Source organism: Phyllobates terribilis, unplaced genomic scaffold (genome assembly GCF_046119375.1).
Source record: "Phyllobates terribilis strain yellow unplaced genomic scaffold, ASM4611937v1 Scaffold_500__1_contigs__length_1315687, whole genome shotgun sequence".
NCBI lineage: Eukaryota > Metazoa > Chordata > Amphibia > Anura > Dendrobatidae > Phyllobates > Phyllobates terribilis.
Window position 1 is genome coordinate 181,250 of NW_027363260.1, and position 12,063 is coordinate 193,312.

A 12,063-nucleotide genomic window follows, 5' to 3' on the forward strand; every position below is an offset into this window, starting at 1 on the left:
CAGCACTGGCACAGACCTGCCTGGCAAAAAGTGCTAGGAACTGCTGTAACCTAGCCCTCAAAAGGGCTGCAATTACAACTAGTCCCTACTCCCTAAACCGATCTGTCTATTTAACAGCAAATTCGCTCCCAATTCACACAGTTATACTGTATAGCCCACACAGAAGCAGCGGTGCCGTCTAACACTCAGCTGAAGCAGTGAGAAAATGGTGGCGACGGGGAAAATGGCTGGGTCTTATAGGGCAAGGACATGTGACATACACAGCCAATGACACATGCCCTTGCTTGTGTGAAAATAAAAGCACTTCACTGCGTGTGTGCGCTGCTGATAGGCTGACAGACTGCACCGCCCCACTGTAAATGCGGGAAAGAAAAAAAAAATGGAGATAGGCATTATTTCTGCAGAGATCTATCCCCTGCCCCTCCCCCCACCCACTTTACACTGAAACTGTCTATTAACATTGATTAACAGTATTACTGTGAACAAATCCAGTTTCGCCTTTGGTGCACGAACAGTTATCGAACATAACCTCGAACAGCCGAATTTTTTTCAAATCGTTCGGGTTCGTCGAACGTCTCGAACACCGCCCAAAACAGCTCGAATTTGAGATTGGTGAACAGTCCCAGTCGAACACCGCTCATCTCTAATGAACACACACACAAAATGCGCCACACACTACAACGTGCTTGAACACATATACCACCCTCAGCACACACAAAACTCATCTCCCAAAGATTTATCAGGCTGCCAATAGCAACCAATCACAGCTCAGCTTCTATTTTGCTACAGTTAATTAATCTGAGCTGTGATTGGTTAATATAGGCAACAAAGGACATTCTCATTAGAACATACAGAACGGCCCTATGTGTAAAAAAAGGCAGAAAGAAACATGGCTGATGCAGTTGGACAGTGCCAGAATCAGCCTAAATATACCAACTCCGAAGAACATGATAAAAAGGAGGAACAAGGAGCAAAATGGTAAAGAGCAATAGAAATTTTAATAATTAAGTTCAATAAATAAACATCATCACATAGGTAATATAGTCATAGCATGGAACGAGAGAAAAGTGCATACTATCCGGAACACCCAGTACTCATAAGCTCATAACCCCCAGACCATTGCATTGGGTAAAGGCAAGGAAGATGGGAAAGAGCACGGCAGGCAAAAAAGAAGAAATAAAATATAAAGCAGGGGTCACACAATATCCATTTAAGGCAGGAGTCTGCCATAATAACATGTAGCCCTGGTCAGTAAGTAACAAATGCCTTACCAAGGGATAGATGGAGAGCGCGGGGAAGGTGGTAAACCGTGGTAAGAAGGAGCCCCAATGTACGTTTCGCCTAGCAGTTTCTTGGCTTTCTCAAGAGGCTATCCCTTGGTAAGGCATTTGTTACTTACTGACCAGGGCTACATGTTATTATGGCAGACTCCTGCCTTAAACGGATATTTAACTTAATTATTAAAATTTCTATTGCTCTTTACCATTTTGCTCCTTGTTCCTCCTTTTTATCATAAAGGACATTCTCAGTATAACAAAGCTTGTGTAAGGTAATAAGATGTCAGTTAGGATGTGTTGGTGGAAAGGCTGATGTCAGTCACATTACTTGTATGTGAGAGGATATAGAAACTGCCAGTTACAGACTATTTTTACCACAATAATGCCTCATAAGAAAAGGAATTTCATGGCACAAATGTCAGCTGATGCGAAAAGAAAAGCAGCATTACAGGCCAATGAAAAATGTGAAGACCGAGAAACAAGGCTGACACACATGAGAACAGCAGCTGCTTCATCAAGAGCCAATGAACTTTCTGAGCAGAGGGAAGCGAGGCTTGCAGAAAAGAGAACAAGAGCTGCTTCCTCAAGAACCAATGAACTTTCTGAGGAGAGGGAAGCGAGGCTTGCAGACATGAAAACAAGAGCTGCTTCCTCAAAGGCCAATGAACTTTCTGAGGAGAGGGAAGCGAGGCTTGCAGATAAGAGAAGAACAGCTGCTTCCTCAAGGGCCAATGAGTCATCTCAGCAGAGAGAAGGCCGACTTGCCACTAAGAGAATTGCTATTTCTTCCACCAGGGCACAGGAAATGGTTGGAGATTTGAAACATGTTGGCTTTTGTTACCAGTCAGACCATAAACTATCAGGATAATTCTAAAGTTCAGATAGGAAAAATGGATATGGTCTCTTAATAATTACATTTCTATTTGTTTTGTTTTTTTTGTGTGGAGAATAAATTTTTGTTAACACATTCTATTTTGCTAACACCATTTATTAACCCGGACGAAGCCGCGTAGTACAGCTAGTACAGTATAAATAGCATTCTAGCAACCTTTATAAGCTACGCATTGGTGTTTACATGGTGTATAGAGTTTTCTATTAACGTGTACAGAGCACAGAGCATTTTAGTGACCTTTATACAATGTACAGAGCATTCTAAGGGTCTTATATACTTCACAGAGCATTTTAATGACCTTTATAGTGTATATACAGTAGATCAATGTACTGACCTTAGTACAGTATACAAAGGATTATGGTGATGCTTATACAAAACATAAGGAATTATATTGACCTTTATACCGTACATAGAGAAGTTTAGTGACCTTTACACAGTACACAACATTCTAGTAAAGATATAAACACTTGTTACATCAAAACACACTGACACTTATGGGTTGAAAAAGTAATTACACCTATTATATAAAAATGTTCTATCACATGAAAAACTTGGTTAATAATGAATTATCTATTATTGATTTATTATTCCAAACATAATTTATATTAATATTTTGATAACAATTTGATGAATATTACTGATTGCTATGTTACACTGTGATATTATAGGTTAAGAAGCTGCCAGATTTGGTATTAGATTAGGGAATGAAGACTTCAATCAAGTTACTGCAATTATGAATTTTATCTTAATAAAGACTTTTGATATTTCTAAATTCCAGAGATTCTCAAAAGTTACAAGAAGAAACAGCCGCTTTCCGGAAGTCCCAGAAGGCAACAATGATGTGAAGGCGGAGTGATAATAGACTGTGTCAATTACAATACATTCTCACCACTGACCACCAGGACTGCACAGGACGAGGATCCTATGATGCTAAATGAACTATGTTATTTTCATCACGTTCCAGTGGTTTCTTATCACCTGCAAAGCTTCAATGAAAGCTGGTGAATAATAAAGGAGTGTCAGGATGCTATCACCCTGACAAATGTGCATTAAAGATTAAGTACTGGGGCTCAGAAGGGAGGGGGTATTTGGATTTGGGAGCGCAGAATTTGCTGAATTTCTTTTGGGAGGACGAGGAGCCATAACGCTTTTCCAGAGCTTTTGTACTACCAGTATATTTCAATTGACAGATGACGGACCTTAGTGGGGGGGACTTGCTTTTTTGTGGATTGATCATGTGCACACAGGGGCTGGATGCATTCATACGCCCAAGGTCGGTAAGTACCTACCGACCTGGACGTATGGATACGTCCAAGGTCGTAAAGGGTTAAGAGCCATCTGAGATAGACTTAAGACACTAACAAAATAAGGGGAATATCAGTTACTCTAACTAAAACCACAGATAGACTAAACGAAAAAAAGAAAAAAGAAAAAACAACTTAAAACATAAGTAAGACAAATAAGAGGTCAATTATGTGAGAGTACTTTGTCGATGCAGAGGTAGGCACACAACTCCAACAGACACCCAAATACATGCCTAAGTAACCTCAGCCATCTTTTCCTGTTTTTCTGGAAGGGACAGTTTGCCAGACGTTCTCCCTGCGACATGGGTTCAAATTTTCCTCTGGAGGATGATCTGAGATGTTGAAGTCCCATCTTCTCAGTAGGTCTCTACCCTCTTCGTATATTGTGATGGAGTGCCAGGCATTGCTGTGGTTAATGAGGAGATTTAAGGGGAAGTCCCAACTGTAAATGATCGCATTCTCCCTGAGACTAGAGGTAATGGGGAACAGATTCCTGCAAAAGCAAATGGTAGTAAAGGACACATCATAGAAAATCTTCACTTGGTTGAAAGTTTTGGGGAGTTTCCCTTTCTTTCTTGAGCAGAAGATCAGGTACTCTTTAATATGAAAGAAGTGGATTCTGGTTAGGACATCACGTGGAGCCATCTTTGGAAGATGTTTAGGGTGCAGGACCCTAAGGCTTTGTCAATAACCATATCATGGATGGAGCAGTCTGGTCATCGTCCCTGGGTAATGGGACAGTGCTGGAGCTATATTAATAGGACAGGTGCTGAGGTAGTCGCTAAATAATGGCACAGGCTGCCAGAGCACTGCAGTCAAGAGGCAATCTTCTTCGGATGCCAAGTCATGCCCCCTTCACTGTCAGATTTTAATTCAGAAGGTCAAAATCATTAAGAAATGGCTCATTTCATAACTAAACCTGACAACTTTTGAAAATATGTGTAAAACAGTGTTACATGATCTGAAAGGTCCTTGAGCTAATCAGATATAAGGTCCATCAGCTGCTCACTCTGGACGTGCAACCTCTGTGAAGGTCCCGGTACCTTCCTTTCCTGCTCTACACCAATCAGTTACATAAATTTGGGGCTAAAGGAGAGAGAGCAGTTCTCTCAGTGATCAGGAAGGACAGTGTCTCAGAATTCTCCTCTGTTACAGGAAGCTGCCTCCAGTCTATAAGACCTACTCATTTATTAGCAAGATGTGTTTCTTGCTAAAAGTGTATCTTATAGGCCAAAAATGATGGTAAGTTCTAAGGTAATTTCCCTTTCTCATTTAATTATACGATTGTTATGTTTTTGTACAATTTGTCAGTAACATATATAGTTTCTTCCCATTTGAGTTAATTCTTGATGGTCAACAAAATACGAGTTTTCCAGTAATTCATTTTTCACACTCTATGTATGATAATGACTTATCTCTCTGTGGGATTTTTGATGTTTAAAAGGGTTTAACAACCCCCTCTCATTCCTCTTGTCTGTCATTCCTATTAAGATAAAAACACTTACACAAACCTCCTATCACTTGCATTCTCGGGGCTCATGTGAGGTTGTTACGTCATGTAAGCCCTGCTCCCAATCAGTGCTGGCGTCACTGTCCCCACTTTCAAACAAATCTAACCTCACAAAGAAGTCAGATAGCATCCATTGCCCTGGCTTTGTGTTGATGTTCAATATGTCCGAAGGTAGTGACAGTGAAGCGGAGACTGATTAGGCGCAGGGCTCGTGTGATATAACAACCTCAAGTGAGCCCCAGGAACGTGAGTCCCGACACTGCTGTAACAGCGCCAGCACAGGATCTGAGTATTAGTGTTTTTATTTAATCAAGGCAAACATGAGGCATAACAACGGGAGTAGTGGAAAGCCCCTTTAAGAAGATACAATTTTCGATTAAAACATTCCAACATTCTGAACATGAAAAAAGAATTGAGAATTGATTTTCAAGCAAAAAAATTCTCATATTAATAAAATAAAAAATGTTTTTACCCTGCGTGACTTCTCTGGTGACTAAGAAGAGATTTATTCAGAAAACATTTTCCACATTCTGAACAAGAAAAAGGCTTCTCCCCTGTGTGGGTTCTCTGGTGCTTAACAAAATCTGATTTGTGGTTAAAACATTTCTCACACTCTGAACTGGAAAAAGGCTTCTACCCGGTGTGAGTTCTCTGGTGCCTAACAAAATTTGATTTCTGTGTAAAACATTTCCCACATTTTGAACATGAAAAACACTTCTCCCCTGTGTGAGTTCTCTGATGTTTGAGAAGACTTGATTTCTCTGTAAAACATTTCCCACATTCTGAGCATGAAAAAGGCTTCTCCCCAGTGTGAGTTCTCTGATGTCTGATAAGACTTGATTAATCTACAAAACATTTCCCACATTCTGAACATGAAAAAGGCTTCTCCCCTGTGTGAATTTTCTGGTGGCCAAGAAGATGCGCTTTCAGGTTAAAACATTTCCCACATTCTGAACATGAAAAAGGCTTCTCCCCTGTATGATGAATTCCAAAAAAAAACATTTCCCACATTCTGAACATGAAAATGGCTTCTCCTCTGTGTGAGTTCTCTGGTGACTAACAAGGTCTGATTTCTCTTTAAAACATTTCCCACATTTGAAACAAGAAAATCTATTCTCCGCTGTGTGCTTCTGCAAAATGTGTGTCCCATCTCCTCTGGGATCTGCCCCTGCGACGTCTGCTTTTGTAACCAGGAGCCACCTTATTCATTCTGGAGGCGGCACTAGTGATGGAGACATTGGAACCAGAAGCTCTGGGTGGTGCAGGCTAGGGTGCATGGGACCTGTAGTACCATCCAGTCTGGCAGTATGGGTGTGTGTTGTCCAGCTGGCGTAATCTGCTCCCTGCTTCAGCCAATTGTAAAGCACCACACCCTACTAAAGCTCAAAGCATATTGCGGAAGCTGCCAGATACAGCCTTGTTCTCCTCTGGTTCAGTTCTTTGTGCTCTGCTCCCCACTTGTGTATTTGTTTCCTGTTGTTACCCCGGCCCATTTATGGACTACTCCTGGGTCTTCTGATTTTGTATTTTCTTTGCCCTCCTGGTTCTGACCCGGCTACCTGACTATTTTTCTTCCCATCTCACTCCACAGAACAGCAGGTAACACCGTGGCCCAAGCCTAGGGGTCTCTGTGTAAGTCCAGATCCATGTAGAGGGGTTAAAGCGTGATGGGCAAAGTAATCCCAGGGATCTGGAAAACGGGGTAGATAGTGCCAAGCCTTTTTGTGGTGGCCATGTTTTGAGCTGCCAGGTGACCATGAACAGTGCCCTCAATACATTGTGTCTGCAAACTATTTCAGCAAAATTTGCATCAACCCCTTAACAACCATGGCGTTTTCCATTTTTGTGTATCTCAGAGCTATAGCGTTTTTATTTTTCAGTCAATATGGCCGTGCGAGGGCTTATTTTTTGCGAGACAAGTTGTACTTTTGAACACCATCACTGGTTTTACCATATTGTGTACTGGAAAATGGGAAAAAAATCCAAGTGCGGTCAAATTGCAAAAAAAAGCAATTCCACAGTTGTTTTTTGGAGTTTCTTTTACCACGTTCACTGAATGCTAAAACTGACCTGCCATTATTATTCTCCAGGTAATTAAAAGTTTGTAGACACCAAACATGTACAGGTTCTTTTTTATTTAAATGGTGAAAAAAAATCCAAAATTTGCTAAAAAAAAAAAAAAATGGCGCCATTTTCCGAGACCCATAGCGTCTCCATTTTTCGTGATCTGGGGCAGAATGAAGGCTTATTTTTTGCGTGCCGAGCTGACGTTTTTATTGATACCATTGTGGGGTAGATGCGATGTTTTGATCGCCCGTTTTTGCATTTTATTACAATGTTGCGGCGACCAAAAAAATGTAATTCTGGAGTTTAGAATTTTTTTCTCGTTATGCCGTTTACTGATCGGATTAATTCTTTTGTTAGATAGATCGGACGATTCTGAATGCGACGATACCAAATATGTATATGTGGGTTTTTGTTTTGTTTTTTAATTTTGAATGGGGCAAAACGGGGGTGATTTAAATTTTTTTATTTTTTTTATATTTTTAAAAACATTTTTTTTTACTTTTTGCATGCTTCAATAGTCTTCATGGGAGACTAGAAGCAGCACTTGCCCGATCGGCTCTGCTGCATACAGGCGACGAGCAGATCCTCTGTATGCAGCAGAAATGCTCACTTGCTATAAGTGTCGACCACTGGGCGGCGCTCATAGCAATCAGGACATGACAACCATAGGGTTGTGCCATGCGCGGCTGTTGCGGGCACATATCACTTGTATTCATCTGCTGAGATGGGCTCGGTTCAGTGTGGGCTGTGCGCCGGAGCCTGCGCTGAACCGTGGGTGTTAGATTCAAGAGATGTAAAATAATTTGTAAGGTCCATTTGTTTCCCATTATCCTTAGTGAAGAATTCCAACACTTATCACCTCATAAAGTGACACATGTCAGATTTGAAAAATGGGGCCTGATTAGGAACACAAAACTGTCTGCGGGAAGAGGTTAAATCAGAGTATTTTGGGCACTAACTACTGTAGTCAAAACTGTGACTATAGACAATAACACATCTACTGAAATGATCAAACTCAACAGTCTTCATCAGTAATAAATGAGTAACCAGTGGAGAATGTCATGCTCTAGCGGCAAAATGGTGATCACACAATTGTGATATGGCCGGACTACACGACCGATAAAGCAGCCACAGCCTGGCTGAGAAGATTCTGTTACTCTGTATTTAGTGGTCAGTACTCACCTGGGTAGTCATATGTAGGAATCTCCTCTTTACACCGCTCATCACCCCTCACATATGTCTCTGTAGTATTAATATGGGTCTGATCTTCACCCTGAAACAAATATTGTAAAAGTCACAGACAGATGGAGAAGTCCCATCTATGATCGGCTCTAATCCTGCCATCTCCACCGTTCTCATTACACAAGTATAAAACATATAATACTGGTGGATAAAACAAGACTGAACACAAGACCTTCACAGCCGTCTACACATCATAGGGGAGATCTCATGACACCTTCTCTCCATCTACCTGATGATCCTGAGGAACATTGGGATCTTCCTGTTAAGGCTGAGTTCACACGATGCATTTTTAATGCGTTTCCGCGGCGTTTTTGCAGCTGCATAAACGCCGCGGAAATGCATTAAAAATGCATGGTAGAAGGGCAGCAATGTTCCCCAATTGAAATCCGCATGTGCTGTGCCCATGATGCGGATTTTTCCGCAGCGTAAACGCTGCGCTCAAAAATCCGCAGCATGTCAATTAATTTTGCGTAAACGCGGCGTTTTCGCCGCCATTGACTTGCATTAGAACACGCCAATTCCACAAGACTGCATTTGTACTTGCGTTATTGGCGCGTTCTAATGTGCGGATGGTACCCGGGTGTGGAGAAGATGAGACTTTCCTCCACACCCAGGTACCATTTAAAAAGCTGTAAAACAAAAAATAAAGATATATTCACCTTCTGACGGCCCCCGGTCTCCTTCCCTCTGCTCGCGTGCAAGACTGAAGGACCTTCGGTGACGTCACAGTCACGTGACCGCAGGCCCTTCAGCGCAGTGTCTCGCGATATCCCGGCAGCCAGGAACAAGCCAGGAACGAACGCGGCAGCACACACCGGGGCATCAGAGGGTAAGTATAGCTTTATTTTTTTATTTTTAAACATTCTTATACGGTCACACTATATAAATCCATGCCGGTTGCATGGATTTATATAGTGTGACCTAGTTGTCAAGCACTTTCCAGGTGATGCTAAAATAGCCTGGAAAGCGCTTGTCAATCCACATGCGGAAACGCATGTGGAAACGCATGTGAATCCGCATGTATTCCGCAGGAAAAATGCATGTACAATCCGCATGCGTTTTTTCTGCCAGGGAGATGCAGAAATTTTCTGCTTCATTTCTGCATCGTGTGCACATACCCTTACAGTCCTGTGGAAGAAGAGGACGGGAACATCTCTCTGGTGTTGTCCTCTTACTGGATAGATCTGGAGGAAACACATACAGGGACTGAATTCATTCTTTACATACAGATAATTATAGGCCGTGTGTATTTAGTCCTGTCTATTACCTGGTGATGTGAGGGGCTGGGGAACCTCCATCTTGACGTCCTTGTACAGATCTTTGTGTCCTTCTAAATACTCCCACTCCTCCATGGAGAAATAGACAGCGACATCCTGACACCTTATAGAAACCTGATACATACAATGATACCGTCATCCCCCCGATCCCTCCATAGCGTTACTGTATAATGTCCCAGCAGTGTCACCTCTCCAGTCAGCAGCTCAATCATCTTATAGGTGAGTTCTAGGATCTTCTGGTCATTGATGTCCTCATGTATCAGGGGGTGAGGTGGAGGCCTCGTGATTGGGCTCAGGGGTCTTCCCCATCCCTCAGACATATGGACCTGACAGCGCTCACTAGAGGTCTTCACTACTGTGTAATCCTGGTTATGGAGAGACACATTAATAAATCTCCCTCCAGACATTTCCAGAGTCCTCACCTCTTCAGTTCTGTCCATCTGTTATTCCCATAGATAAGAATGATGTAATGTGACGTCATCAGAATCTCTCACCTCTCCAGTAAGACGGAAGAGGATCTCTAGGGTGAGGTGTAATATCCTCTCCGCCATCTTGTCTCTGTCCATAGCCATCTTTGATGGATAAATCAGGAAAATTTTCTTATATAGAAGATCTTCACTGAGAGGATCTGGTATTGTAGGGACCTGAATGAGAAGATGATGAGCCGATGTAACATCATAAAGAATTCTGAGTAATAATACATCTATTGGAGATAATAAAGGGAAACATGAGGAGATTTATTATTTTACAGTATTTAGTTTTCTTCTTTACATCTAGTAATAAAACCTATATATTTTAGGCCACATACAACAAGCAGTTTCTTCCTCGGAGTCTGTAGCTGAACACGTTTCTCATAGACTCATCTTCCATAAAGCCAATTCTCGTCTAATTCTCTGACACTGGAATTGACATTGAGAATAACCTCGGCACTCAATGGTTCTTATAGAAATTTTTTTTTTTAATGCAGTCCAAAAACAAAAGTAAACGTTTCGGTCGATCTGACCTTCATCAGTAACTGTTGGAAATTGCACAAAGAACAAAACAATAAATAAAAGAATAATAATAAATAATAAAATAAAAAAGCATATACAAATGGATCATAGTGCAATAACATGATAATATCTCTTGTTTAACCTGAACAATAAACATGCTGTCACACAGTGTATAATATTTCGTCAAACCCCATTAATGCGGATACAACATCATAGTATAGAGCAAGTATATATACAAATTGAAGAGAGCTGACACCTACTAGATTGCTGGATGGTGTTCAAAGGTAGGAATTCAAAAGTGTGGAGATATAGTGACACTGGTTGCTTGGGTCTGCAGAAAAGAGCAGAGAGTGGCAGACTAAGAGTTAACAGCTGAGAGGGACTGTGGAGGCAGAGATACCCAGAATAGAGCTGGACGTAGCATACCTGTGACCCCTAGTTCCTGGTTATAAAGCGGTGCTGCACGTAGTGGCTTAGAGGAACACGGTGTCCACCGCTAGTTCCTGGTACTGTGCGTGTTGTCCTGCAAAAAGCAAACATGGCATCTAAGAAGGTGTGACAGAGTCCGGCTCAGTGCCCCTCCTCCCCAAGTACTCGATAGTATGGGGCTGCCTAGTTCCTACAATACTGAAATGCCTAATAATGGTGTCTGGGCCTGCAATGTATGAAGGTCTATTAGGCCGGGCCAGAGGTAGCGTCCAATAAGTTACCTTTTAACGCCCCATAAACATTAGACTAAAGTTGCATGGAAGCACTGATTTTGGGGGTTTTGGTTGACTATATAATGTATTTGGGGGCCTCCCGACAGAACCAGTCAGTCATACAAACCACAGGAAAGCCGGAATATTTGTGTGTATTGAGGAGTCTGGGAGATAGCCGTCTGCCAAATGACTGTTCAGCCAACAATTATCTCATGTGTATGGGGCCATTAGTATTACACTGAGAGGCAGTGATAATACACGGCACTACAGTAGTACAGTGCATCACTGAGCAATCAGAGGCTTGTATGTTGTATGATCGCACTAATGAGAGTGGTTTAAAAAAGTTTATAAAAAAAGGTTTAAAAAATGTTTTAAAGTGAAAATATCACAGTTATAGCAAAAATAAATATTCGTCACTATAGGGAAAACATCATATAATGGGAAAATGGAGAGGGAGGTCAGCTCACTGTTTATTCAATGTACATTGTCTGAAGATCAAAGCATGGAGCCGCCCTGGTCAGGGACATTTCAAGGTTCAAGTAGAGAAAGGAGGAGAGATGGATTCTCCAGCATTGTCTATATTGTTAAAACCTCACATTTATTGTGAATTCATAAAACCTGTTGTGATGGCATACCACCAAGTGCCGACCAAACCAATGCTTATTCCTGACTTGCAACATGTGAGCCTTTGTGATACTTTTATATCCTTCCCTGGGTGTCCTATTACTGAGCACTTCTCAGACAATTTAACCCTGTATTGTATGATAGAAAAAGATAATACACAAATACAACTCATGCATG

General features: G+C 41.6%; 1 protein-coding gene across 1 annotated transcript; it reads right to left on the reverse strand.

Annotated features, from left to right (window-relative positions):
• Positions 1 to 1,873: 1,873 nt before the first annotated feature.
• Positions 1,874 to 11,089, reverse strand: LOC141230957 (gastrula zinc finger protein XlCGF66.1-like). Its single transcript, XM_073667658.1, has 8 exons — positions 10,988 to 11,089; positions 10,822 to 10,892; positions 10,064 to 10,213; positions 9,758 to 9,934; positions 9,560 to 9,683; positions 9,411 to 9,476; positions 8,233 to 8,323; positions 1,874 to 3,966 (listed from the first exon to the last, which is right to left on the reverse strand). The coding sequence occupies exons 3-7, from the start codon at positions 10,139 to 10,141 to the stop codon at positions 8,319 to 8,321; spliced, it is 450 nt and encodes a 149-aa protein (XP_073523759.1). The 5' UTR covers positions 10,142 to 10,213; positions 10,822 to 10,892; positions 10,988 to 11,089; the 3' UTR covers positions 1,874 to 3,966; positions 8,233 to 8,318.
• Between the last annotated feature and the right edge of the window lie 974 nt (positions 11,090 to 12,063).

Excerpts from the sequence above, each read along its gene's own strand:
- LOC141230957 (XM_073667658.1), bottom strand. The coding sequence starts at position 10,141 with ATGGCTATGGACAGAGACAAGATGGCGGAGAGGATATTACACCTCACC. Across the intron at positions 9,684-9,757 it reads TTGAGCTGCTGACTGGAGAG|GTTTCTATAAGGTGTCAGGA; the intron begins GTGACACTGCTG and ends TGTATGTATCAG. Across the intron at positions 9,477-9,559 it reads CCAGCCCCTCACATCACCAG|ATCTATCCAGTAAGAGGACA; the intron begins GTAATAGACAGG and ends TGTTTCCTCCAG.